General features: G+C 42.6%; 1 protein-coding gene across 1 annotated transcript in view; it reads left to right on the top strand.

Moving 5' to 3' along the window:
• LOC126199320 (gamma-aminobutyric acid receptor subunit alpha-4-like) overlaps window positions 1-21278 on the top strand; it is a 164842-nt gene that overhangs the window by 89250 nt on the left and 54314 nt on the right. The window contains exons 5-6 of the mRNA XM_049936160.1: window positions 322-459; window positions 14646-14798. Coding sequence (XP_049792117.1) covers window positions 322-459; window positions 14646-14798 — 291 coding nt within the window. The remainder of the gene's footprint in view (window positions 1-321; window positions 460-14645; window positions 14799-21278) is intronic.

The following is a 21278-nucleotide window of genomic DNA, read 5'->3' as shown; positions in this document are numbered from 1 at the left end:
AAACTGGTACCGATTACACGCAGAAGAGATCTGTGAATTTCAGATTTTTGTACATGAGGATTTAAAGAGTTTTCTATTGGTATGGATATAGGAAAGCTGTGGAGTCTACCTGAAGACAATATCTGTTGTGAGAACGTCGCAACGTGGTACTTTGATGGTCACATGCCAACTAATTTATGTTGTACTCTAAATAAGTTCATGTTCGAGGTAAATATCGTGCTGTCTGACTGGCACGCCGCAGACGCTTGTGCTAGCCCAGGCTGCAGGCCCGGGCCTCTCGGTGGGCTGTGACGGTGAGGGCGGGCTGTACGCGTGTTGCAGACGGCTACCGGTCGTCGGACGTGGTGTACCGCTGGCTGGGCGGCAGCTCCAGCGTCGTCGTGGAGGGCGTCGAGCTGGCCCAGTACGACCTGGTGCGCGTCACCACCAAGGAGAACATCAGCGTCTTTTTCGGCGACGGTGAGCACGCGCCGCGCTCCACACCTTTATGCTTCATTTCTATCGCATGACATTTCTTTCACTTCTGAAAATGCCTCTTGCTGACGATCATACATTGGTACGCAAGACTTAACGACGGAAATAGCTTTCGCATCATGTGTCTCTGTCAAGAAACGTACCTCCAAAAACTGCTACAGTATAGTACCGAAGGCAACTGAAACTAATACGCAAAGAGACGAATGTAAATCACACTTTTATTCAAAGACAATAATTACACTGAAGTCACCGCGATTTTTCATGATTCCCTGGACATTACAAAAGCGGGACATGGTTTTTAATAGGACGTGTGATCACCACGTTGGTGAGGTGATCTTGTGGTACGGCGTTCCATTTCTCCAACAGTGCGCTGGACGGGCGTTGTCGCGTCTGGGAGTGCTCGGACACGTCTCCCCAACGCGTCCCACACATACTCCGTGGTGTTTAAGTCGGGGGAAGGAGCAGGCCAGTCCATTCGCCGAATATCCTCTTGTTCCAAGAACTCCATATGCGCTGTTCGATGTGATGCATCCATTGAGTACACCCCTGACCCACGTACGAAGTAGCTCGTTCAATAGATATTTCGGTATAGATCTTCAGTCTGTCATCAACGAGGGAGGTTGAGCAGTGAGTAGTACACTGCACACACATTCAGGAGGTCGACTTCAAATCCGCGTCCCACCATTCAGATTTCGGTTTTTCGAGATTTCCTCAAATAGCTAAAGCAAAATTGCGCGACTTCCTTTGAAAGGGCACGGACGATTTCCTTTCTTATCCATAACCAATTCGCGTTTGTGCTCTGACCCTAATGACCTTGTTGTCGGCAGAACTTTAAAACCATCTTCCTTCTACCTTTTCAATCTACACTCCTGGAAATTGAAATAAGAACACCGTGAATTCATTGTCCCAGGAAGGGGAAACTTTATTGACACATTCCTGGGGTCAGATACATCACATGATCACACTGACAGAACCACAGGCACATAGACACAGGCATCAGAGCATGCACAATGTCGGCACTAGTACAGTGTATATCCACCTTTCGCAGCAATGCAGGCTGCTATTCTCCCATGGAGACGATCGTAGAGATGCTGGATGTAGTCCTGTGGAACGGCTTGCCATGCCATTTCCACCTGGCGCCTCAGTTGGACCAGCGTTCGTGCTGGACGTGCAGACCGCGTGAGACGACGCTTCATCCAGTCCCAAACATGCTCAATGGGGGACAGATCCGGAGATCTTGCTGGCCAGGGTAGTTGACTTACACCTTCTAGAGCACGTTGGGTGGCACGGGATACATGCGGACGTGCATTGTCCTGTTGGAACAGCAAGTTCCATTGCCGGTCTAGGAATGGTAGAACGATGGGTTCGATGACGGTTTGGATGTACCGTGCACTATTCAGTGTCCCCTCGACAATCACCAGTGGTGTATGGCCAGTGTAAGAGATCGCTCCCCACACCATGATGCCGGGTGTTGGCCCTGTGTGCCTCGGTCGTATGCAGTCCTGATTGTGGCGCTCACCTGCACGGCGCCAAACACGCATACGACCATCATTGGCACCAAGGCAGAAGCGACTCTCATCGCTGAAGACGACACGTCTCCATTCGTCCCTCCATTCACGCCTGTAGCGACACCACTGGAGGCGGGCTGCACGATGTTGGGGCGTGAGCGGAAGACGGCTTAACGGTGTGCGGGACCGTAGCCCAGCTTCATGGAGACGGTTGCGAATGGTCCTCGTCGATACCCCAGGAGCAACAATGTCCCTAATTTGCTGGGAAGTGGCGGTGCGGTCCCCTACGGCACTGCGTAGGATCCTACGGTCTTGGCGTGCATCCGTGCGTCGCTGCGGTCCGGTCCCAGGTCGACGGGCACGTGCACCTTCCGCCGACCACTGGCGACAACATCGATGTACTGTGGAGACCTCGCGCCCCACGTGTTGAGCAATTCGGCGGTACGTCCACCCGGCCTCCCGCATGCCCACTATACGCCCTCGCTCAAAGTCAGTCAACTGCACATACGGTTCACGTCCACGCTGTCGCGGCATGCTACCAGTGTTAAAGACTGCGATGGAGCTCCGTATGCCACGGCAAACTAGCTGACACTGACGGCGGCGGTGCACAAATGCTGCGCAGCTAGCGCCATTCGACGGCCAACACCGCGGGTCCTGGTGTGTCCGCTGTGCCGTGCGTGTGATCATTGCTTGTACAGCCCTCTCGCAGTGTCCGGAGCAAGTATGGTGCGTCTGACACACCGGTGTCAATGTGTTCTTTTTTCCATTTCCAGGAGTGTAGTATCCTTAGCACGTTATACAGAAGCTTCAAAGAAGAGCGTCGCATTCCGCCAGATATTCGTTTAGTAATCGTGAAACCATCATGGGGATTCCCATCAAGTTCCAATGAGAAATGCAAGAGAGTTTGGTACGTTACTAGAAGAGTCAGCTGATATATTGGGTTGCTGCATAAGTTCTTGCGTTTTATGGCGCTAACAACACTGGTTTACCATGCCTTTTTGTTTTCAATAACAAAAGTGTATCATATTATCCGTTCAGTATATGCAGCAGTTTCCTTTCTTGGTAGCAGCTGACGATGAATATGATTTTTCGAGGGTGTGCACCATCCTTCGCGTGGTCCGTTGCTTTTGTCGATGGACTGAGCCATTCTATCCTCTTCTTTAAGTTCACATACAGCATCCTGTAACAATGTTCCCAAGGAATGATATGACAAGCAAAATCAGTCCGGAACCGCACTGCTGCTACGTTCGCACGTTCGAATCCTGCCTCGGGCATGGATGTGTGTGATGTCCTTAGGTTAGTTAGGTTTCAGTAGTTCTAAGTTCTAGGGGACGGATAACCTCAGATGTTAAGTCCCATAGTGCTCAGAGCGATTTGAACCTTTTTTTTTTTTTTTTTTTTTGACAAGCAAAACAATAACTGGCCAGCAAAGACGAACATACGGTTGACCGCTAATTTTTGATGGTGTCGCTTAACTTTGGTACCCATTTACCCAATTTTGGCACCTTACCCACGAATACAAATGGCGCACAGTGACTGTGTGGTTAATTCTGTAATTTGTGCCAATTCCTGTGTCGTTTACCTGGAATTGTGAGCCAACTGATTTAGGAGACTTTCATTAAAAAAGAGACCTCGCATGGCGTGGTTCATCACACAAGACAGAAACGAGAAAATCATTTCTGCGCTGTCCACTCACCAAATTCCTCCTTCCTGTACACACCACTAATTCTTCTCTAGGTATCTGAAACATTAGGTACTCTATTAAACTAGAGGATGGAACAGAGGAAATGCATGTTTTTCCCCACTGAATAACTGAAACCTGGTTTTATTAAAAAAAAATTGCATTAAGTAATAGTGGTTTTATTGCATTGTAGAAGTCCACATTCCTTAATTAGGTTCGGAGAATGATGTTGAGGTGACATTCTTCTTGCTGGACACAAATCTGTATCCTCTCTTGAAAGTTACGCACTGCTCTCTCCAACATTTCAGCTTGAATTTCCTGTTGACTGGAAATATTGACGTCATCGCTTGTGCAGTGCTTGTTCACGTACACTCTTAATTTCAAGTAGCCACATAAAAACAAATCACAGATCGATAGGTCGGGTGAGTCTAGGAGCCAGGAAACATCACAATATCGTGAAGTGATATAGCCTGGGATCATCTGTGGAAACACTTCCATGGATGCTCTCCCTATGTGATTGTGGCAACACCTGGCTGGAACCATATTTGTCTCATGTTCATTCGATGTCTTTCAAATTCTGGATGAAGAAAGTTGTTTAACATTACTACGTAGTGCGCTGATGTCACAGTAACTGCGGTTCTTCCCACTTCAAAAAAAGTAAGGTCCAACAATCCCTGTGTTGGAGGTACCGCACCACACTGTTATTTTGAGCTGTGTTTTTTGTGTGGTTCATATAGGTTCTCCGACTCCCTGTACCGAAAATTCTGTACATAACAACAACCATCCAGATACAAATTTGCTTCACCACTCAAAAATACTGGAACATCTGCATCTTCCATAAGAAAAGCATCCATAATGCCACAAAATTCTCTGCACTGCACAAAATCCGTTTCACTTAGCTGCTGGGCAATCACTATTTTGTACAGGTGAAATCTGAGATCATGTAAGACGCGATGAAGCGAACGACGTGACATATCCAGCGGTACAGCCCGTAGCTTACCGATCGCTTCCGACAGCAAGAACTGCTGGTCTCGTTCTCTCGCGTTTTCTGGAGTTCGAACTGAGTGGGGAAGACCGGGTGGTTTCTATTTCATCACAGATCTAGTACTTCTAAATGTTGCAACCCATCGGAGTATAATGTCTCGATCTGGGACTGCATCTAGACATCCGATATTAAACTTTTGATGAAAAAAACGTTGAACTGTGACTACAGAATCGTTGTTCCTAAAGAACTGCTCGACCGCGAACACACGATCCTCTGTACTCAAGTGCTCCACAGCGACTGAAACAGCATTGTCTGAGCTGTCTGCCAAGGATCGCACAAGGTCAACACCCCCACTCGTCTCGGAGTATTGGCAGTTTAAAAAACATGCGTTTCCTCTGCTCCATCCGATAGAAGAGTAAAAACTTTCGGAAGTGTTATTTTTCTCCATTTGACTCTCTATTCTTATTAGCCTTTAAAATGGCTAACACGAGCTCTTAACAACATGCAAATTACTGTTTGCATCAATCAAGTTCCAAATTGACGAAAAACAATCGCATAACAAAACAACGGCTTCACAGTGTAAACCCCATTTCTCTTCCTCCTACTTAAATCTCACGAAAAGAACGTGGAGGTAAAATTGGAGAAATGTACTGTAGTTCAGTCAACGTAGGAAAATTAGGGGAAAAATTCGTTGTAGGGGAGATTGTAATCAATAACGTACTAAAAATCCTGACCGGTAGGGCGTGAGCATGTGGGGTGTCTTTCTTGAATATTTCTAAAATCACGGTTTCTAGGGGAAATAGCAGTACAAAATTACACAACCTGAAATTTCCTGCAAAAAAGGTAGTATTCATTTTTCTCTAGGACTAATGGTTTCTGCCTTGCAGAGTATGGAAAAACAGCAGATCATTAAAAACAGTACAATATTGCAGTGCCTGTGTTATTTTGAATTACAATGTAAAGTTGCTTTGGACCTGCATGCATATTCAAAGGAACAGATACTGCGACGACTACAGCCGTTATGAAATACATTAAACATATTCGCAGTTGCGAATATGGACAACCGTCAGCTGTAGAATGGAATAACGATAATGAATATTTGTGCTGGGCCAGATTAGTCGCTTATCACGAGCTGTCAACTTACCCTTTGGCTATCTGTGCACGACTCAGAGCCACTCCCAAACTTCCATATGTCGTCAAGCATGCATCTACGACCTGTAGTCGTACATCCATTATGTGTATTCTTGTATAGGTGAGACTTTTTGAGTCACTTGCCGGTGTCGGCAGATAAATATGATATTGCAGTGCCTGTGACATTCTTAGTTACGATGCAAAGTTCCTTTGGACACCCAAAGGAACCTTGCATCGTAATTCATAATGACACAGGCACAGCATTATAATATTTATCCTCCGACATCAGGCAAGTAATTTTTAAATAAAAAGTCTTTTCTGTACAAGAATATACATAATAGATGTACGGGTACAGGTCGTAGATGAGTGCTTGACGACATACGGAAGTTTGGGAGTGGCTGTGAGTCGTGCTCAGATAGCTAAATGATTGCTCGCCTTGTACGAGTGTAATGTCTCGTGTTAATTCCGCTGGAAGGATGGTATTTCTATTGTATTTATGATTATACAAATAAAGATATTTTCCATACTTATACTGTTCCCGGTAAAAAAAAAAAAAGAACTAGAGGGGAGAGGGGAGGGGGAGACCTCGTGGCCAGGCCTCGGGTTTCGACCCCTGCCCACCCTGTCCCCACCAGCTCAGAACTGACCACTCTACTCTTTACCATAAAAAAAATGGCTCTGAGCACTATGGGACTTACCTACTGAGGTCATCAGTCCCCTAGAACTTAGAACTACTTAAACCTAACTAACCTAAGGACATCACACACATCCATGCCCGAGGCAGGATTCGAACCTGCGACCGTAGCGGTCACGCGGTTCCAAACTGAAGCGCTTAGAACCGCACGGCCACACCGGCCGGCTACCATAAAAAATTGTAAGTTGATCGCTCGTCATAAGTGGGTGCGTGTTCGAGTCCCGGTGCGGCAGAAATTTTCATTGTCGTCATTCCGTTCTACAGCTGAGGATTATCCATATTCGCAATTGTGAATATGTTTAACGTCTTAAGATTGGTGTTTTAATGGTATGAAAGTGACATTTAATACTAAAGGAAGTTGGCTAAAAATAAATATTAAAAGTTTGTGACACATCTAAGTACATTAGAACCATATTTAGGAATAAATTGTGTTCTGGGCATGTACCAGCGTGAAAAGGCGGGCGTGGAGGTAAGAAGTGTGGAGGTGGTAGAACGCTGGATTGTGGTCATGCACTTATCTCATTCGTAAGCATGCAAAATGAAGTGCTAGCGGGCAATTACCCATTGTCTCTACTGCAGTACGCCACAAAAAACAACTACAGGGTATTTCACAAAGTTACAACGACCCTTACGCAGCTCGCCTTATGAATCACTGGTGACACAGTGGGCAGACATTCCTGAGGGAGCCGCCCGCTGTGGCCGAGAAGTTCTAGGCACTTCAGTCCGTTACCACGCGGCTGCTGCGGTCACAGGTTCGAATCCTGCCTTGGGCACGGATGTGTGTGATGTCCTTGGGTTAGAAAAGGTTTAAATAGTTCTAAGTCTAGGGGACTGATGACCTCAGATGTTAATTCCCATAGTGCTTAGAGCCATTTGAACCCCTGAGGGAGCGAAGGGGAGGGTGTTTATTTCCTACGAAGTGGGCTAAACTACATTGAACACAGATGTGAGTAACTAATAACACAATGACAAGGAAAGCATAGTGACAGCATCCACGTAAAACCTTGCACACTGTTTCGCAATGCTCGAGGGAAGTTGGTTCTTAGCCCTCCTGTACGGCGGCTGTGGCGTTCTTCCCAGAGAAGCAACTTTCCTCACCACGAGCGCTGCTCACTTTTCAGTTTACAGACAGACTAGACTATACCCACCTATCATTTCATGTGAATAGACAAAACAACTTCACCGAGCTGGCGTTCATATTGTGTAGTTATTTTCAGTTTATTAACTGAATGTCTGTTAGCAGCTGTTAAACGGACTATTATGGAAACAGCTCAACAGCTGAGGCAGTCAGCTGCCTACCACACTGAACAAACTGCTCCATGTGTAGCGTGCTGCCAATATGTTTTCGACAATGTTGATTTCTAACTTCCAGCATGCTGGAGTAATTGCAGGGCGCCACCTTGTGTTAATCAGTACAACGGAAAAACAGACGAAGTTGCAAATTCCCGTTTTATTAACTTCATGACTAGTTTCGGGTCCGGACGCATTTTCAAATCATCCAGGTTGTCAAATGGTATTTCCCAAAATACAAGAATCATGTCATGATAACATAAACAAGAATATAGAATCTATCTATATGCTTTTCTTGGCGTTTGTATTACTCCAACTCATCTCTGTATTCATCTACATCTACATCTACGTGATTACTCTGCTATTCACAATAAAGTGCCTGGCAAAGGGTTCAATGAACCACCTTCAAGCTGTCTCTCTACCGTTCCACTCTCGAACGGCACCCGGGAAAAACGAACACTTAAATTTTTCTGTGCGAGCCCTGATTTCTCTTATTTTATCGTGATGATCATTTCTTCCTATGTAGGTGGGTGGCAACAGAATGTTTCCGCAATCGGAGGAAAAAACTGGTGATTGAAATTTCATGAGAAGATCCCGTCGCAACGAAAAACACCTTTGTTTCAAAGATTGCCACTCCAATTCACGTATGATGTCTGTGGCACTATCTCCCCTATTTCGCGATAATACAAAACGAGCTGCCCTTCTTTGTACTTTTTGGATGTCATCTGACAATCTCACCTGATGCGGATTCCACACCGCACAGCGACACTCCAGAATAGGGCGGACAAGCGTGGTGTAAGCAGTTTCTTTAGTAGACCTGTTGCACCTTCTAACTCTTCTGCCAACGAATCGCAGTCTTTGGTTTGCTCTACCCACAACATTATCTATGTGATGGTTCCAATTTAGGTTATTTGTAATTGTAATCTCTAAGTACTTACAAGGGAACCTCCCCATCGCACCCCCCTCAGATTTAGTTATAAGTTGGCACAGTGGATAGGCCTTGAAAAACTGAATACAGATCAATCGAGGAAACAGGAAGAACTTGTGTGGAACTATGAAAAAATAAGCAAAATAAAAAAAACTGAGTAGTCCATGCGCGGATAGGCAACATCAAGGATATTGTGAGCTCAGGAGGGCCGTGGTCCCGTGGTTAGCGTGAGCACCTGTGGAACGAGAGGTGCTTGGTTCAAGTCTTCCCTCAAGTGAAAATTTTAATTTCTTTATTTTCGCAAAGTTATGATCTGTCCGTTCATTCATTGACGTCTCTGTTCACTGTAATAAGTTTAGTGTCTGTGTTTTGCGACCGCACCGCAAAACCGTGCGATTAGTAGACGAAAGGACGTGCCTCTCCAATGGGAACCGAAAACATTTGATCGCAAGGTCATAGGTCAACCGATTCCTCCACAGGAAAACACGTCTGATATATCCTATACGACACTGGTGACGGCATGTGCTCCACATGACAGGAATATGTTGTCGACCCACCTAACTTGTACACTTGGCGAATGGGTAAAAAGATTCTTCTACCTTTCCCGATTTAGGTTTTCTTGTGGATGTGATAATCACTCCCAAAAAAGTGATGAAAACATGTGTTTGTCACATAAACTGCAACAAATGAATGCAACAGTTTCACAGTCGCACAGTTTTCTCCGTACTCTGTCAAAACATATGTTTCTAACGTTTTCAAATTTTTCCGTGTGTAGACCGTCAAATCCTGCATATGTCCAAGCAAATCTGAACATGTCCTGGAATTTTGGAGAGCGAAGTTGATTATGTGTGAGTGCCTGAACTTTGATAATTGTGTGAAAATAAAAAATTAAACTTTTTTCTCCAGGGAAGACTTGAACCAAGGACCTCTCGTTCCGCAAGTGCTCACGCTAACCACGGGACCACGGCGCTCCTGAGCTCACATATCACTTGATGTTGCCTATCCTACACATGGACTACTCAGTTTTTATATTTTGCTTTTTTTTTTTCATAGTTCCACACAACTTCTTCCTGTTTTCTCGATTGATCTGTGTTCAGTTTTTCAAGGCCTATCCACTGTGCCAACTTATAACTAAATCTGAGGGGGGTGCGATGGGGAGGTTCCCTTGTTAGTTGAATTTGCAGCCTTCAGATTTGTGTGACTTATAGCGTAATCGAAATTTAGCGGATTTCTTTTAGTAGTCAGGTCAATTGCCACTTTTCGCACCATAAAGATATCTTATCTAAATCATTTTGCAATTCGTTTTGGTCATCTGACGATTTTACAAGACGATAAATGACAGCATCAACTGCAGACAATCTAAGACGGCTACATCCCCTGTCGATAGCACAATGCAATGTTAACACAACTTATTGTTTTTTTAGGGACATCCAGGATGGTTTTTATCCTATCCGATGTTGGTTCAGGAACTTCTTCTTCTATCCCTTCTTCTCCCTCCAGTTCTTCAGTTTCCCCCGATCTTCATGCTCTGGTACTTTGTCAAAATATCTTCCAATGCGGATTTGTTTCGGTGCTGGAGGAAGTGGTAATAGAAGGACTCAGACAGCTGAGAGGAGATCCCCACGGATTGGAAAAAGGTAATCGTGTGCCCTGTTTTTTTTTTACAAAAACTGATGTCACAAAAGTACATAGTTATCGAGGGATCTCTCTGCTGGAGATAGCGTATAAAGTGTGCACCACTCTAATGATAAGTAGACTGAAACCATTGCTCGGAGGAATTGTAGGTACATACCAGTGTGGATTTACCCCTGGACGTTCAACCACAGACCACATCTTCACATTGAGGCAAATGATGGAGAAGTTCTATGAATTCAATAAAGACCTACATCTAATATTTATTGACTTCAGGCGGGCATACGAAAGCATTAATCGAATCGCCCTGGGGAAGATAATGCAGGAGTTCAGCATACCAGTGAAGTGAATTAGGGTGATTGCAGCTTGTTACAACGGATCAAGTAGCCAAGTACTCTTTGCAATTCAATTGTCGGCACCCTTCACAGTTAAGAATCGGTTGAGACAGGGTGATCCTCTCTCACCAGCTCTGTTCAAGATAGCTCTGGAAAAGGTGAGGCGTGCAGTTGGCTGCAACAGGGCGAGGGAGATGGTTGAAGTGATACAATCCTTGCATCTGCAGATGATGTGGTGACTGTGGGCGAAATTATGAATGAGGTGGCAGCAGATACCTCTCTATTTATGCCAGAAGCGAGAAAACTAGGGTTACTGGTCAACGATGAGAAAACAAAACATATGGTAGTCTTCTGTGGACAAAATGATATGGACGCCATCAGTACAGACGGTCACAATTTTGAAAGAGCTGAAAAATTAAGTACCTGCGGTCAATATTGTCGAATATTGTATTGTATTGTTGTGAGACATGGGTAAGTACGCAGACAATGGAAGAGTGCATTCGTGAGTTTTAGAGGAAGATTTTAAGGAAAATTTATGGCCTGTTATACAATGCAGAAACTGCAAGATGGGATAGAAGTCACAACGAAGATCTGTATCGGCAGTTTAGGAAAGCTGATACTGGGAGGATGACTGCAAGAAGAAGACTACAGTCGGCAGGATATGTTCTACTAGTTTTTAGTTTTAGTTATGTCGTGTTCCGTATATAATTTTCCCGATTATTTTATCGATATGATGTGGAACAAGTCAGATTACAAGATATATATACACACACATGAATAGTGCTGATATTAATATTACTGAAATTTTTTGTTCCACACATGCAACTACATTTAGAGGTACAGTTTTTTTTATCGTTTCTGAAACGTCCTTTGGTGAACACCACTAATTATTCTCACTGCTCTCTTTTGTGCAATCAATACTTTATGTCTAAGTGGTGAGTTACCCCAGTTACAGCTATTCCATAAGACATTATTGAGTGGAAGTATGCAAAGTAAGTTAGGAGGCTGATCTGTTTATTGCCAAGACTAGCGATTATACGGAGAGCGAAAGAAGCTGAACTTAGTTGTTTAGAAGCTCAGTAATATGCGTCTTCCAGTTCAAGTTGTCATCCATGTTAACACCCAAAAATTTGGAGCAATCTACCCTGTTAACTGAGCCCTGTTCATATGCTACATCAATTGTCAGTATGACTTTATTCGGTGCACAGAACTGGATATAGTGAGTTTTTTCAAAATTAAGGGGAGTCCATTTTCTGAGAACCACTTAATAATTCTTTGAAAGACATCCTTAACACTATCTTCAGCTGCTTTTTCTGGAATGGGATTTATTATAACACTCATCTCATCTGCAAAAATTACTAGTTCCGCTTGCTGAACGTTAGGTGGGAGGTCATTCATATGAATAAGGAACAGCAGAGGACCTAAAATTGAACCCTGTGGGACTCCCTTTGTGGTAACTCCCCATTCACTAGAATTTACCACCCTCCCAACATTATTTGTGCTATTCAGCACAACTTTTTGCTTTTTGTTCATTAAGTATGATTCAAACCAGCTGTGTGCATAGCCTTCAATTCCATAAAACCTGAGTTTTTCTAAGAGTGGGACATGATCCACACAGTCAAATGCCTTGGAGAGATCACAAAAAATACCAACTGGCGATAATTTGTTATTTAGCACTATTTTGCACTATTTGATGGGTAAACGTGTAGATAGCATTCTCAGTCGAGTAACCCTTCCGGAATCTGAACTGTGACATGCTGAGTAAATTATTTTCACTTAAATGTGAGACTACTCTTAGATACATAACTTTTTCGAATGTTTTATAAAAATGAAGTCAGCAATGAGATTGGTCTACAATTATTTAAGTCACTCTTGTACCGTTTCTTATGAAGAGGATTGACAATTGCGTATTTCAATCTCTCTGGAAAAATGCCCTGTGCCAGCGAAGCATTACATATATCGCTAAGGACTCCACTTATTTAATTAGAACAACACTTCAAAATTCTGTTAGAGACTCCATCAAAACCACATGAGCTCTTGTTTTTCAGTATATTTATAATTTCCTTAATTTCAGTGGGGGATGTTGGTGCTATTTCTAAAGGCCTAAAGTCCTGGGGAATGACATTTTTAGCATATTTTTTTGCTTCTTCAACTGAACCCTTTACCCCTATTTTTGCTGCTTCATTCAGAAAGTGATTGTTAAAAATGCTTGCAACTTGTGAATTATCACCCACAACATCATCATTTAGCTTTATTGCTATGGTATATTGTGCACTGTCAGGCTGCCCTGTCTCCCGTCTGACAATATTTCATATAGTTTTAATCTTATTATTCGCATTATTAATTTCTGTCAGAACACATAAGCTTCTGGACTTCTTAATGACTTTCCTTAAAATATTACAGTATCTTTTGCAGTAAGCAAGTAACGTCGGATCCTGACTTATTCTGACCTGTCCGTATATTTCCCTCTCCCTCTTACACGATATCTTAATTCCCTTAGTAATCCATGGCTTTCTTGACTTTGTAATGGCTTTTTTGGATAACATTTCAGGAAAGCAACTCTCAAATATTGAGACAAATGTACGGTGTTATAAGTTGAATTTGGCATCAGCATCATTTTCTGTGTATACTTCATCCCATTCTACCTCGTCGAGGCTGCACTTAAACCTCTGTATCACGTTCGCATTACTAAGCATCCCTGCCTTGTATGAACCTGCTTGAATCCTGTAAGGTGCTATATGTGTTATTTCCATTAACTGTGCATCATGGTTAGATAGCCCGTTAACAACTGGGAGGGCACTCTCCCTAACAGAGTACTTCTACAACAGCCAACTGGTAGACGTTCAAGAGGTCGTCCGCGAATGAGGTGGGGAGTCAGGAACTTAGCGACCCTGGAAGAAGCGTATCCAACAGATGGCACTGAAGATGCTCAAGACAGAAGTAAATGGGCAAATATACGTAATAAATTTCTGTGGTGTTACAACTATTTTGTCATGATTCGTTGACTTGATAGGTTAATCAGTTATGTTCTTGAAATTTTTTCTGCCATTGGCCTAAATGATCTGTGTATATGCAATAAATGATGATGATGATGATGATGATGATGATAGCACACCTTGTGGAAAATACCCCCCCCCCCCCTCCCCTTTCGAGTGTCTCGCACTGTGTCGCCAGTAAAAGGAAGAGTCGGTGTAACTTTGTGAAGTACCCTGAAATTAGTTTTTCTGACATATTGCAGTGTAGAGAATGTGGAATTTCCTGCTCGTTTTTTTAATAAGCTGCAATTTTTTCCAACTTCTACAACGCCTTAACTGTTAGTCCTAGAGAGAATGTGAAAAAGGATCTTTTTTTGTAGGAAATTTAATGTAGTTTAACTTTGTACTGGAAAACATTTTCGTTAGATGCCGCGCTTTTCGAGATATTACAGAAAAACAAAAAACAAATGTGACATTTACAGCCCTGCCCTCAAACCGACTCTCATACATCACCGTTTAGGACTTTTGATGTGTTGTTCATGGCACTCCTTTCTACAACTCTACAAAAACTTGAGACTGCACGAATGTTTTTTATAGTCGACAGCTTTTGATCTTCGTTGACCGGGCTATACCAGTAATCTTCTTCCCCATGCACTATTCGCAACTTCCAGAACAAAGTGTGTGGGTCTCAGTCTGTCACGTCGATCTATTATCTAGGCGTGACATTGCGAAAGGACATGAAACGGGGCGAATACCTAAGATCAGAAAGGCTACTTAGGTGTGTCAGTCTACCTACACTGAACTCACAAGTGTAATTATTGAGATCTTGTTGTGGAAGAATTTCCATTGCCAGCTCACAGTGGAAATGATAGTTGCAGTATCACTTTATTCAAAAGTTTCTTTATCATGTTATTCAAACGGACAATTACAGATCGCGACTACCTGTCGGTGGTTGAGAGTCGAGGCAGTAATAAGAAATGTGACTGCGTACAACAGTAGTGTGCTGTTGCAGACGAGTACTCGGTGCTCCGGTGCGTGTTCAGCATGAAGCGGCGCACGGGCTACTACATGCTGCAGGTGTTCCTGCCCTGCGGACTCATCGTGTGCTGCTCTTGGGTCGCCTTCTGGATAGACCCGGACGACGTGCCCGGCCGCGTCGCTATGGGTGAGTGACAGCGCACCACAGCCCGTGTCACAAGCAGTAAGAGCTGTTGTAAGGTTACTCGATTGTTCGCACAAGCACGTGACGTTGATTGTTAGGTTGTTTAACCACAGGGAGCTTCGCATGTATTCGAGTGATAGCATGTAACCAACCTCCCGCTAGATTTGACTGATTCTTAATTAACAGAGAGAACACACTTTGTACGAAACCTAACCGTGTTGTCTAAAACTAAAGCGTCTCTCTTTTCTTTACGAGTGTTAAAGTCAACAGTTATTAAATTTAAGTGTAAATGTCACTTTGAATGGATAACTGTTCATACCATTTGCCTCATTTATTGAATTCCTAACCAACACACTTCCTAATGATGGCTATATCCAATTATGCTCGTTATGATGATGATGTCTCATACTCCGAGGAGTGTAGGGGACGGCGCGGAAGACCCGCATCGCTGTGGCAGGCCAGGTCCTAGTGAAGGTAGTTTGCCATTGCCTTCCTCCGACCGCAATGGGGATGAATGATGATGATGATGAAGACGACACAACAACACCCAGTCATCTCGGGGTAGGAAAATCCCTGACCCCGCCGGGAATCGAGCCAGGGACCCCGTGCACGGGAAGCGAGAACGCTACCGCAAGACCACGAGAAGACTGCATATTATGCTCGTATTAGCAGTTAATAATTGGTGAGAGTAATACAGCAACGGCAAACTTCAGTGTGAAAGTAGAACTAAATTTACGCTCGTATTAGCAGTTAAATTTACTTCTACTTTCACACTGAAGTTTGCCATTGCTGTATTACTCTTACCAATTAAACTATCACGTTATAAAGTTCTCGGTAGCCTTAATGCGTAAATTGTTGAGGTAATAATAAAGCCAGCCAAAGGATTCTAATCACTAAGAATGGCAATACTTATTTGTCCATTAATTTCCTACGTAAATCGCTCAACCTTGGCGAATACACCGATTCATTAGTCACTCATTATTGCCATAACATCCTACGGAAAACTTTCAGACTCGTATTTTATCAAATCTACAAACTCTTCATAGTGCATACGAACGTCTCACGCAAAATATGAACAACGACTGTCCTCGCTTAGTATTACCAAGCCCGAACATCTTTTTCGGAACATGGAGCTTACAAATTTTAGAAGATATAGCTAAAATTTCAGAAGCAAATTTCAGAAGCTGTTCTAAGAAAAAAAAGAAAAGGAAAAAGTATTAATATGACAAACAGCAACGTTGAGTGAAAGTTATATAACTAATTTCTGCTTTTCACTCATTAATCTAGGCTTCTTCGTCCTCCCCACCATTCTTGTAAGTGTCATTGGTCATCAGAAGTAGAAATTCCGTGACAAGGGGAAAGTCATAACAGGCCACAAATTTCGTATTCCTCTTAGAATGTAAATGTCCGGTTATAATTGCTCAGTCTGTTTCTTACTTTGGTCTTCATTCTGTTTGTTGCCGAATATCCCTTTCCACACTAACTGAGGAATTGAGTAAACACAACAGTGACACCAACGTAACTGATAACTGGGGAACGTTACAGCTTACGGACAACATTCCAGAATTCAGCCGGATCTGTACCTTTCGTTCCTAACTATCCTCCATTTAGTGTCAATTTCTTGAATGACATTCTTAATTGAACTTGGAAACTTTGTAGCAAGACTGGCAATAGAAGGAATCCTCTTGTGTCCAGCGCGTATTGGGTCAAGTGTCTCCAGATATTGTAGAACCTTATCACTGAAAGGAAACCATTTGAACATCTGTTTAACTCTCCTACTCAAGTGTCCAGGCACAGAAGTTTAAATTTCTTCAAATGATCACAAATCAGATCTGTATTTTTATCAGTGTTCAACGAAACCTTTGCTCCTGAATATAGTTCATCAAGAGATTTAAAAAGAGTGGGATTTCGATACTGAACTTCTTTCGGCGGAGTATATTCCAGATAATTTTCTTTCGTGTAACATTCTAACACCATTTAGAATGTTGCCACAACGTCACGAAGCATAGTGTGGATTTGAGGAGACTCTGATTGTACCTAGGAAAGGTTAAGCAAGAGCAAGAAGCACATAGCGTAAATGAATGGCAAATGCATTTCATCACGAACAGCTCTGCAATATCTTGCTTCAGCCACGTGGATAACGAATGACTGGCTCCTAACATACCATTCGCTCCATCCGCTACGAAATCAGTCATATTCTCTTTATAAGGAATACTATTATGGCACTAGAACTTTACAATCTCCTGATGTAATGCTTCATTAGTAGCATCAGGAAATGGAAGCATTCATAGGAGGGCTTCAGTTATTTCGTTCCCTTCACTCAGAACACGTACTACCAAACACAGATGTTTTATGCCCCCTGATCTCTTAATTCATCAACAATGAGGCTTAATTTACTTCTCTTCAGCGTGTCAATTAACTTCATGAAACTTGCCTTAAATGTAACATTATTTATGATTCCAGCTACTTTTTTTCGGCCACAGTGAATGGATAGGTTGAAGTTAGATATAGTGGGAATTAGTGAAGTTCGGTGGCAGGAGGAACAAGACATCTGGTCAGGTGAATACAGGGTTATAAATACAAAATAAAATAGGGGTAATGCAGGAGTAGGTTTAATAATGAATAAAAAAATAGGAGTGCGGGTAAGATACTACAAACAGCATAGTGAACGTATTGTAGTGGCCAAGATAGACACGAAGCCTATGCCTACTACGGTAGTACAAATTTATATGCCAACTAGTTCTGCAGATGATGAAGAAATTGATGAAATGTATGATGAGACAAAAGAAATTATTCAGGTAGCGAAGGGAGAAGAAAATTTAATAGTCATGGGTGACTGGAATTCGAGAGTAGGAAAAAGGAGGAGGATACATAGTGGGTGAATATGGATTGGGGGAGAGAAATGAAAGAGGAAGCCGTCTGGTAGAATTATGCACAGAGCATAACTTAATCATAGCTAACACTTGGTTCAAGAATCATAAAAGAAGGTTGTATACGTAAAAGAATCCTGGAGATACTAGAAGGTATCAGATAGATTATATAATGGTAAGACAGAGATTTAGGAACCAGGTTTTAAATTGTAAGACATTTCCAGGGGCAGATGTTGACTCTGACCACAATCTATTGGTTATGAACTGTAGATTAAAACAGAAGAAACTGCAAAAAGGTGGGAATTTAAGGAGATGGGACCTGGATAAATTGACTAAACCAGAGGTTGTACAGAGTTTCAGGGAGAGCATAAGGGAACAATTGACAGGAATGGGGGAAAGAAATACAGCAGAAGAAGAATAGGTAGCTCTGAGGGATGAAGTAGTGAAGGCAGCAGAGGATCAAGTAGGTAAAAAGACGAGGGCTAGTAGAAATCCTTGGGTAACAGAAGAAATAATGAATTTAATTGATGAAAGGAGAAAATATAAAAATGCAGTAAATGAAGCAGGCGAAAGGGAATACAAACGTCTCAAAAATGAGATCAACAGGAAGTGCAAAATGGTTAAGCAGGGATGGCTAGAGGACAAATGTAAGGATGTAGAGCCTTATCTCACTAGGTGTAAGATAGATACTGCCTACAGGAAAATTAAAGAGACCTTTGGAGAAAAGAGAACCACTTGTATGAATATCAAGGGCTCAGATGGGAACCCAGTTCTAAGCAAAGAAGGGAAAGCAGAAAGGTGGAAGGAGTATATAGAGGGAATATACAAGGGCGATGTTCTTGAGGACAATATTATGGAAATGGAAGAGGAAGTAGATGAAGATGAAATGGGTTATATGATACTGCGTGAAGAATTTGATAGAGCACAGAAAGACCTAAGTCGAAACAAGGCCCCGGGAGTAGACAACATTCCATTAGAACTACTGACAGCCTTGGGAGAGCCACTCCTGACAAAAGTCTACCATCTGGTAAGCAAGATGTATGAGACAGGCGAAATTCCCTCAGACTTCAAGAAGAATATAATAATTCCAATCCCAAAGAAAGCAGGTGTTGACAGATGTGAAAATTACCGAACTGTCAGTTTAATAAGTCACAGCTGCAAAATACTAATGCGAATTCTTTACAGACGAATGGAAAAACTGGTAGAAGCCGACCTCGGCGAAGATCAGTTTGGATTCCGCAGAAATGTTGGAACACGTGAGGCAATACTGACCCTACGACTTATCTTAGAAAATAGGGAAGGCAAACCTACATTTCTAGCATTTGTAAACTTAGAGAAAGCTTTTGACAATGTTGACTGGAATACTCTCTTTCAAATTCTAAAGTTGGCAGGGGTAAAATACATGGAGCGAAAGGATATTTACAATTTGTACAGAAACCAGATGGCAGTTATAAGAGTCGAGGGACATGAAAGGGAAGCAGCGGTTGGGAAGGGAGTGAGACAGGGTTGTAGCCTGTCCCCGATGTTATTCAATCTGTATATTGAGCAAGCAGTAAAGGTAACAAAAGGAAAATTCGGAGTAGGTATTAAAGTCCATGGAGAAGAAATAAAAACGTTGAGGGTCGCCGATGACATTGTAATTCTATCAGAGACAGCAAAGGACTTGGAAGAGCAGTTGAACGGAATGGGCAGTGTCTTGAAACTAGGATATAAGATGAACATCAACAAAAGCAAAACGAGGATAATGGAATTGTGTCGAATTAAGTCGGGTGATGCTGAGGGAATTAGATTAGGAAATGAGACACTTAAAGTAGTAAAGGAGTTTTTCTATTTGGGGAGCAAAATAACTTATGATGGTCGAAGTAGGGAGGATATAAAATGTAGACTGGCTATGGCAAGGAAAGCGTTTCTGAAGAAGAGAAATTTGTTAACATCGAGTATAGATTTAAGTGTCAGGTAGTCGTTTCTGAAAGTATTTGTATGGAGTGTAACCATGTATGGAAGTGAAACATGGACGATAAATAGTTTGGACAGGAAGAGAATAGAAGCTTTCGAAATGTGGTGCTACAGAAGAATGCTGAAGATTGGATGGGTAGATCACATAACTAATGAGGAGGTATTGAATAGAATGGGGGGGGGGGGGGGAAGAGGAGTTTGAGGCACAACGTGACCAGAAGAAGGGACCGGTTGGTAGGACATGTTCTGAGGCATCAAGGGATCACAAATTTAGCATTGGAGGGCAGCGTGGAGGGTAAAAATCGTAGAGGGAGACCAAGAGATGAATACACTAAGCAGATTCAGAAGGATGTAGGTTGCAGTAAGTTCTGGGAGATGAAGAAGCTTGTACAGGATAGAGTAGCATGGAGAGCTGCATCAAACCAGTCTCATGACTGAAGACAACAACAGCAACAACAACAACAATGAATATATCGTACAACCTTATGAATCAAGACACATGAGTTTCGGTAAATGTTCAATAACCCGAAGTGGTAAATTATGCTCTGCAAAGAAACCAGCAACGCGAATTTCACTGGTCTTAACTGTGTCATGTAATCTCGAGTTGCCACTACCAACTGGTGACAATAGAGGCAAGTTTAGGTTGCCGTTTCTGGGCACCACAGTTAGTTACATGCTTTTCACCACTCGCGTGCTTTACTATATCACTTTTACAAGAGGTAATTTTTAGATCACAGTCACATGCACGGCAGTAGGCATTACAAGAACCTTTCTTTGAGCTTCTGAGTAAACCACTAAACGCTGTCTCTTTTTCCAGTTGCGGATTGTATTTTGTACCATATTTTACCTTTTTACCACAGATTCAGAATCCGATTTCGAACTCATAGCTAAACAAGCACTACACTCCACCACTTCGCACAAGCTTACGCGGCCACGTGGTGACAGTCACGAACTGCGCAGTGCCGTGCTCCTTTGTTGAATCGGCAGACAGTTGAATACATAATTTGGCCAGTGTTTTTCATGGCTTTGCCGGCCCTTGCCTTCTAACAATACTGTAGTTTAGCAGCAATGCTTCGTTGTGATCAAATTGATATTTGTTATAAAGCAGCATATACTATTGACGAAGGAAGATTCACACAAAATTTCAGGACGATAAGAAAATTTAGGGGGATTTACACAAAACTTCGCATTTTCTGGAATAATTCAAAAAATCAGAAGATCTTCCGAAATTTCGGAGGACCTGGCAACACTGGCCTCGCCCCGCATATATCGTGCATATAAAAAATTTATAGTACATACACTAAATTTTTTAAATTTGTAAATGAAAACGATAGCCTAACCAGAAAAATAAGAAGCCTGCTCTAGGGCACCACATCTGATTTCTTCATGCCTTTTTCGAACTTTATGTAGATGTACCATTGGCGTACACCTGTATCTCACTTCGCAACTTGACACTTCTATCTCTTACGCTACTCTGAAAACATAAAATCCATACTTGTGTTTTTTAGTTGCACTTCCTGAAGACTCCTAATCGCCGACCTGTCGTTACCTTGCATTTAACCCGGAAATGCGGTCATACTAGAAACACGCTTAGTTGAAACTACCTCGCAATGCCTTTTGATTGTTATAGGTGGTTGTTCAATGGAATAAAGAAAAA

Source organism: Schistocerca nitens, chromosome 8 (assembly GCF_023898315.1).
Source record: "Schistocerca nitens isolate TAMUIC-IGC-003100 chromosome 8, iqSchNite1.1, whole genome shotgun sequence".
Taxonomy (NCBI): domain Eukaryota; kingdom Metazoa; phylum Arthropoda; class Insecta; order Orthoptera; family Acrididae; genus Schistocerca; species Schistocerca nitens.
This window is presented reverse-complemented; position numbering and strand designations above follow the sequence as displayed.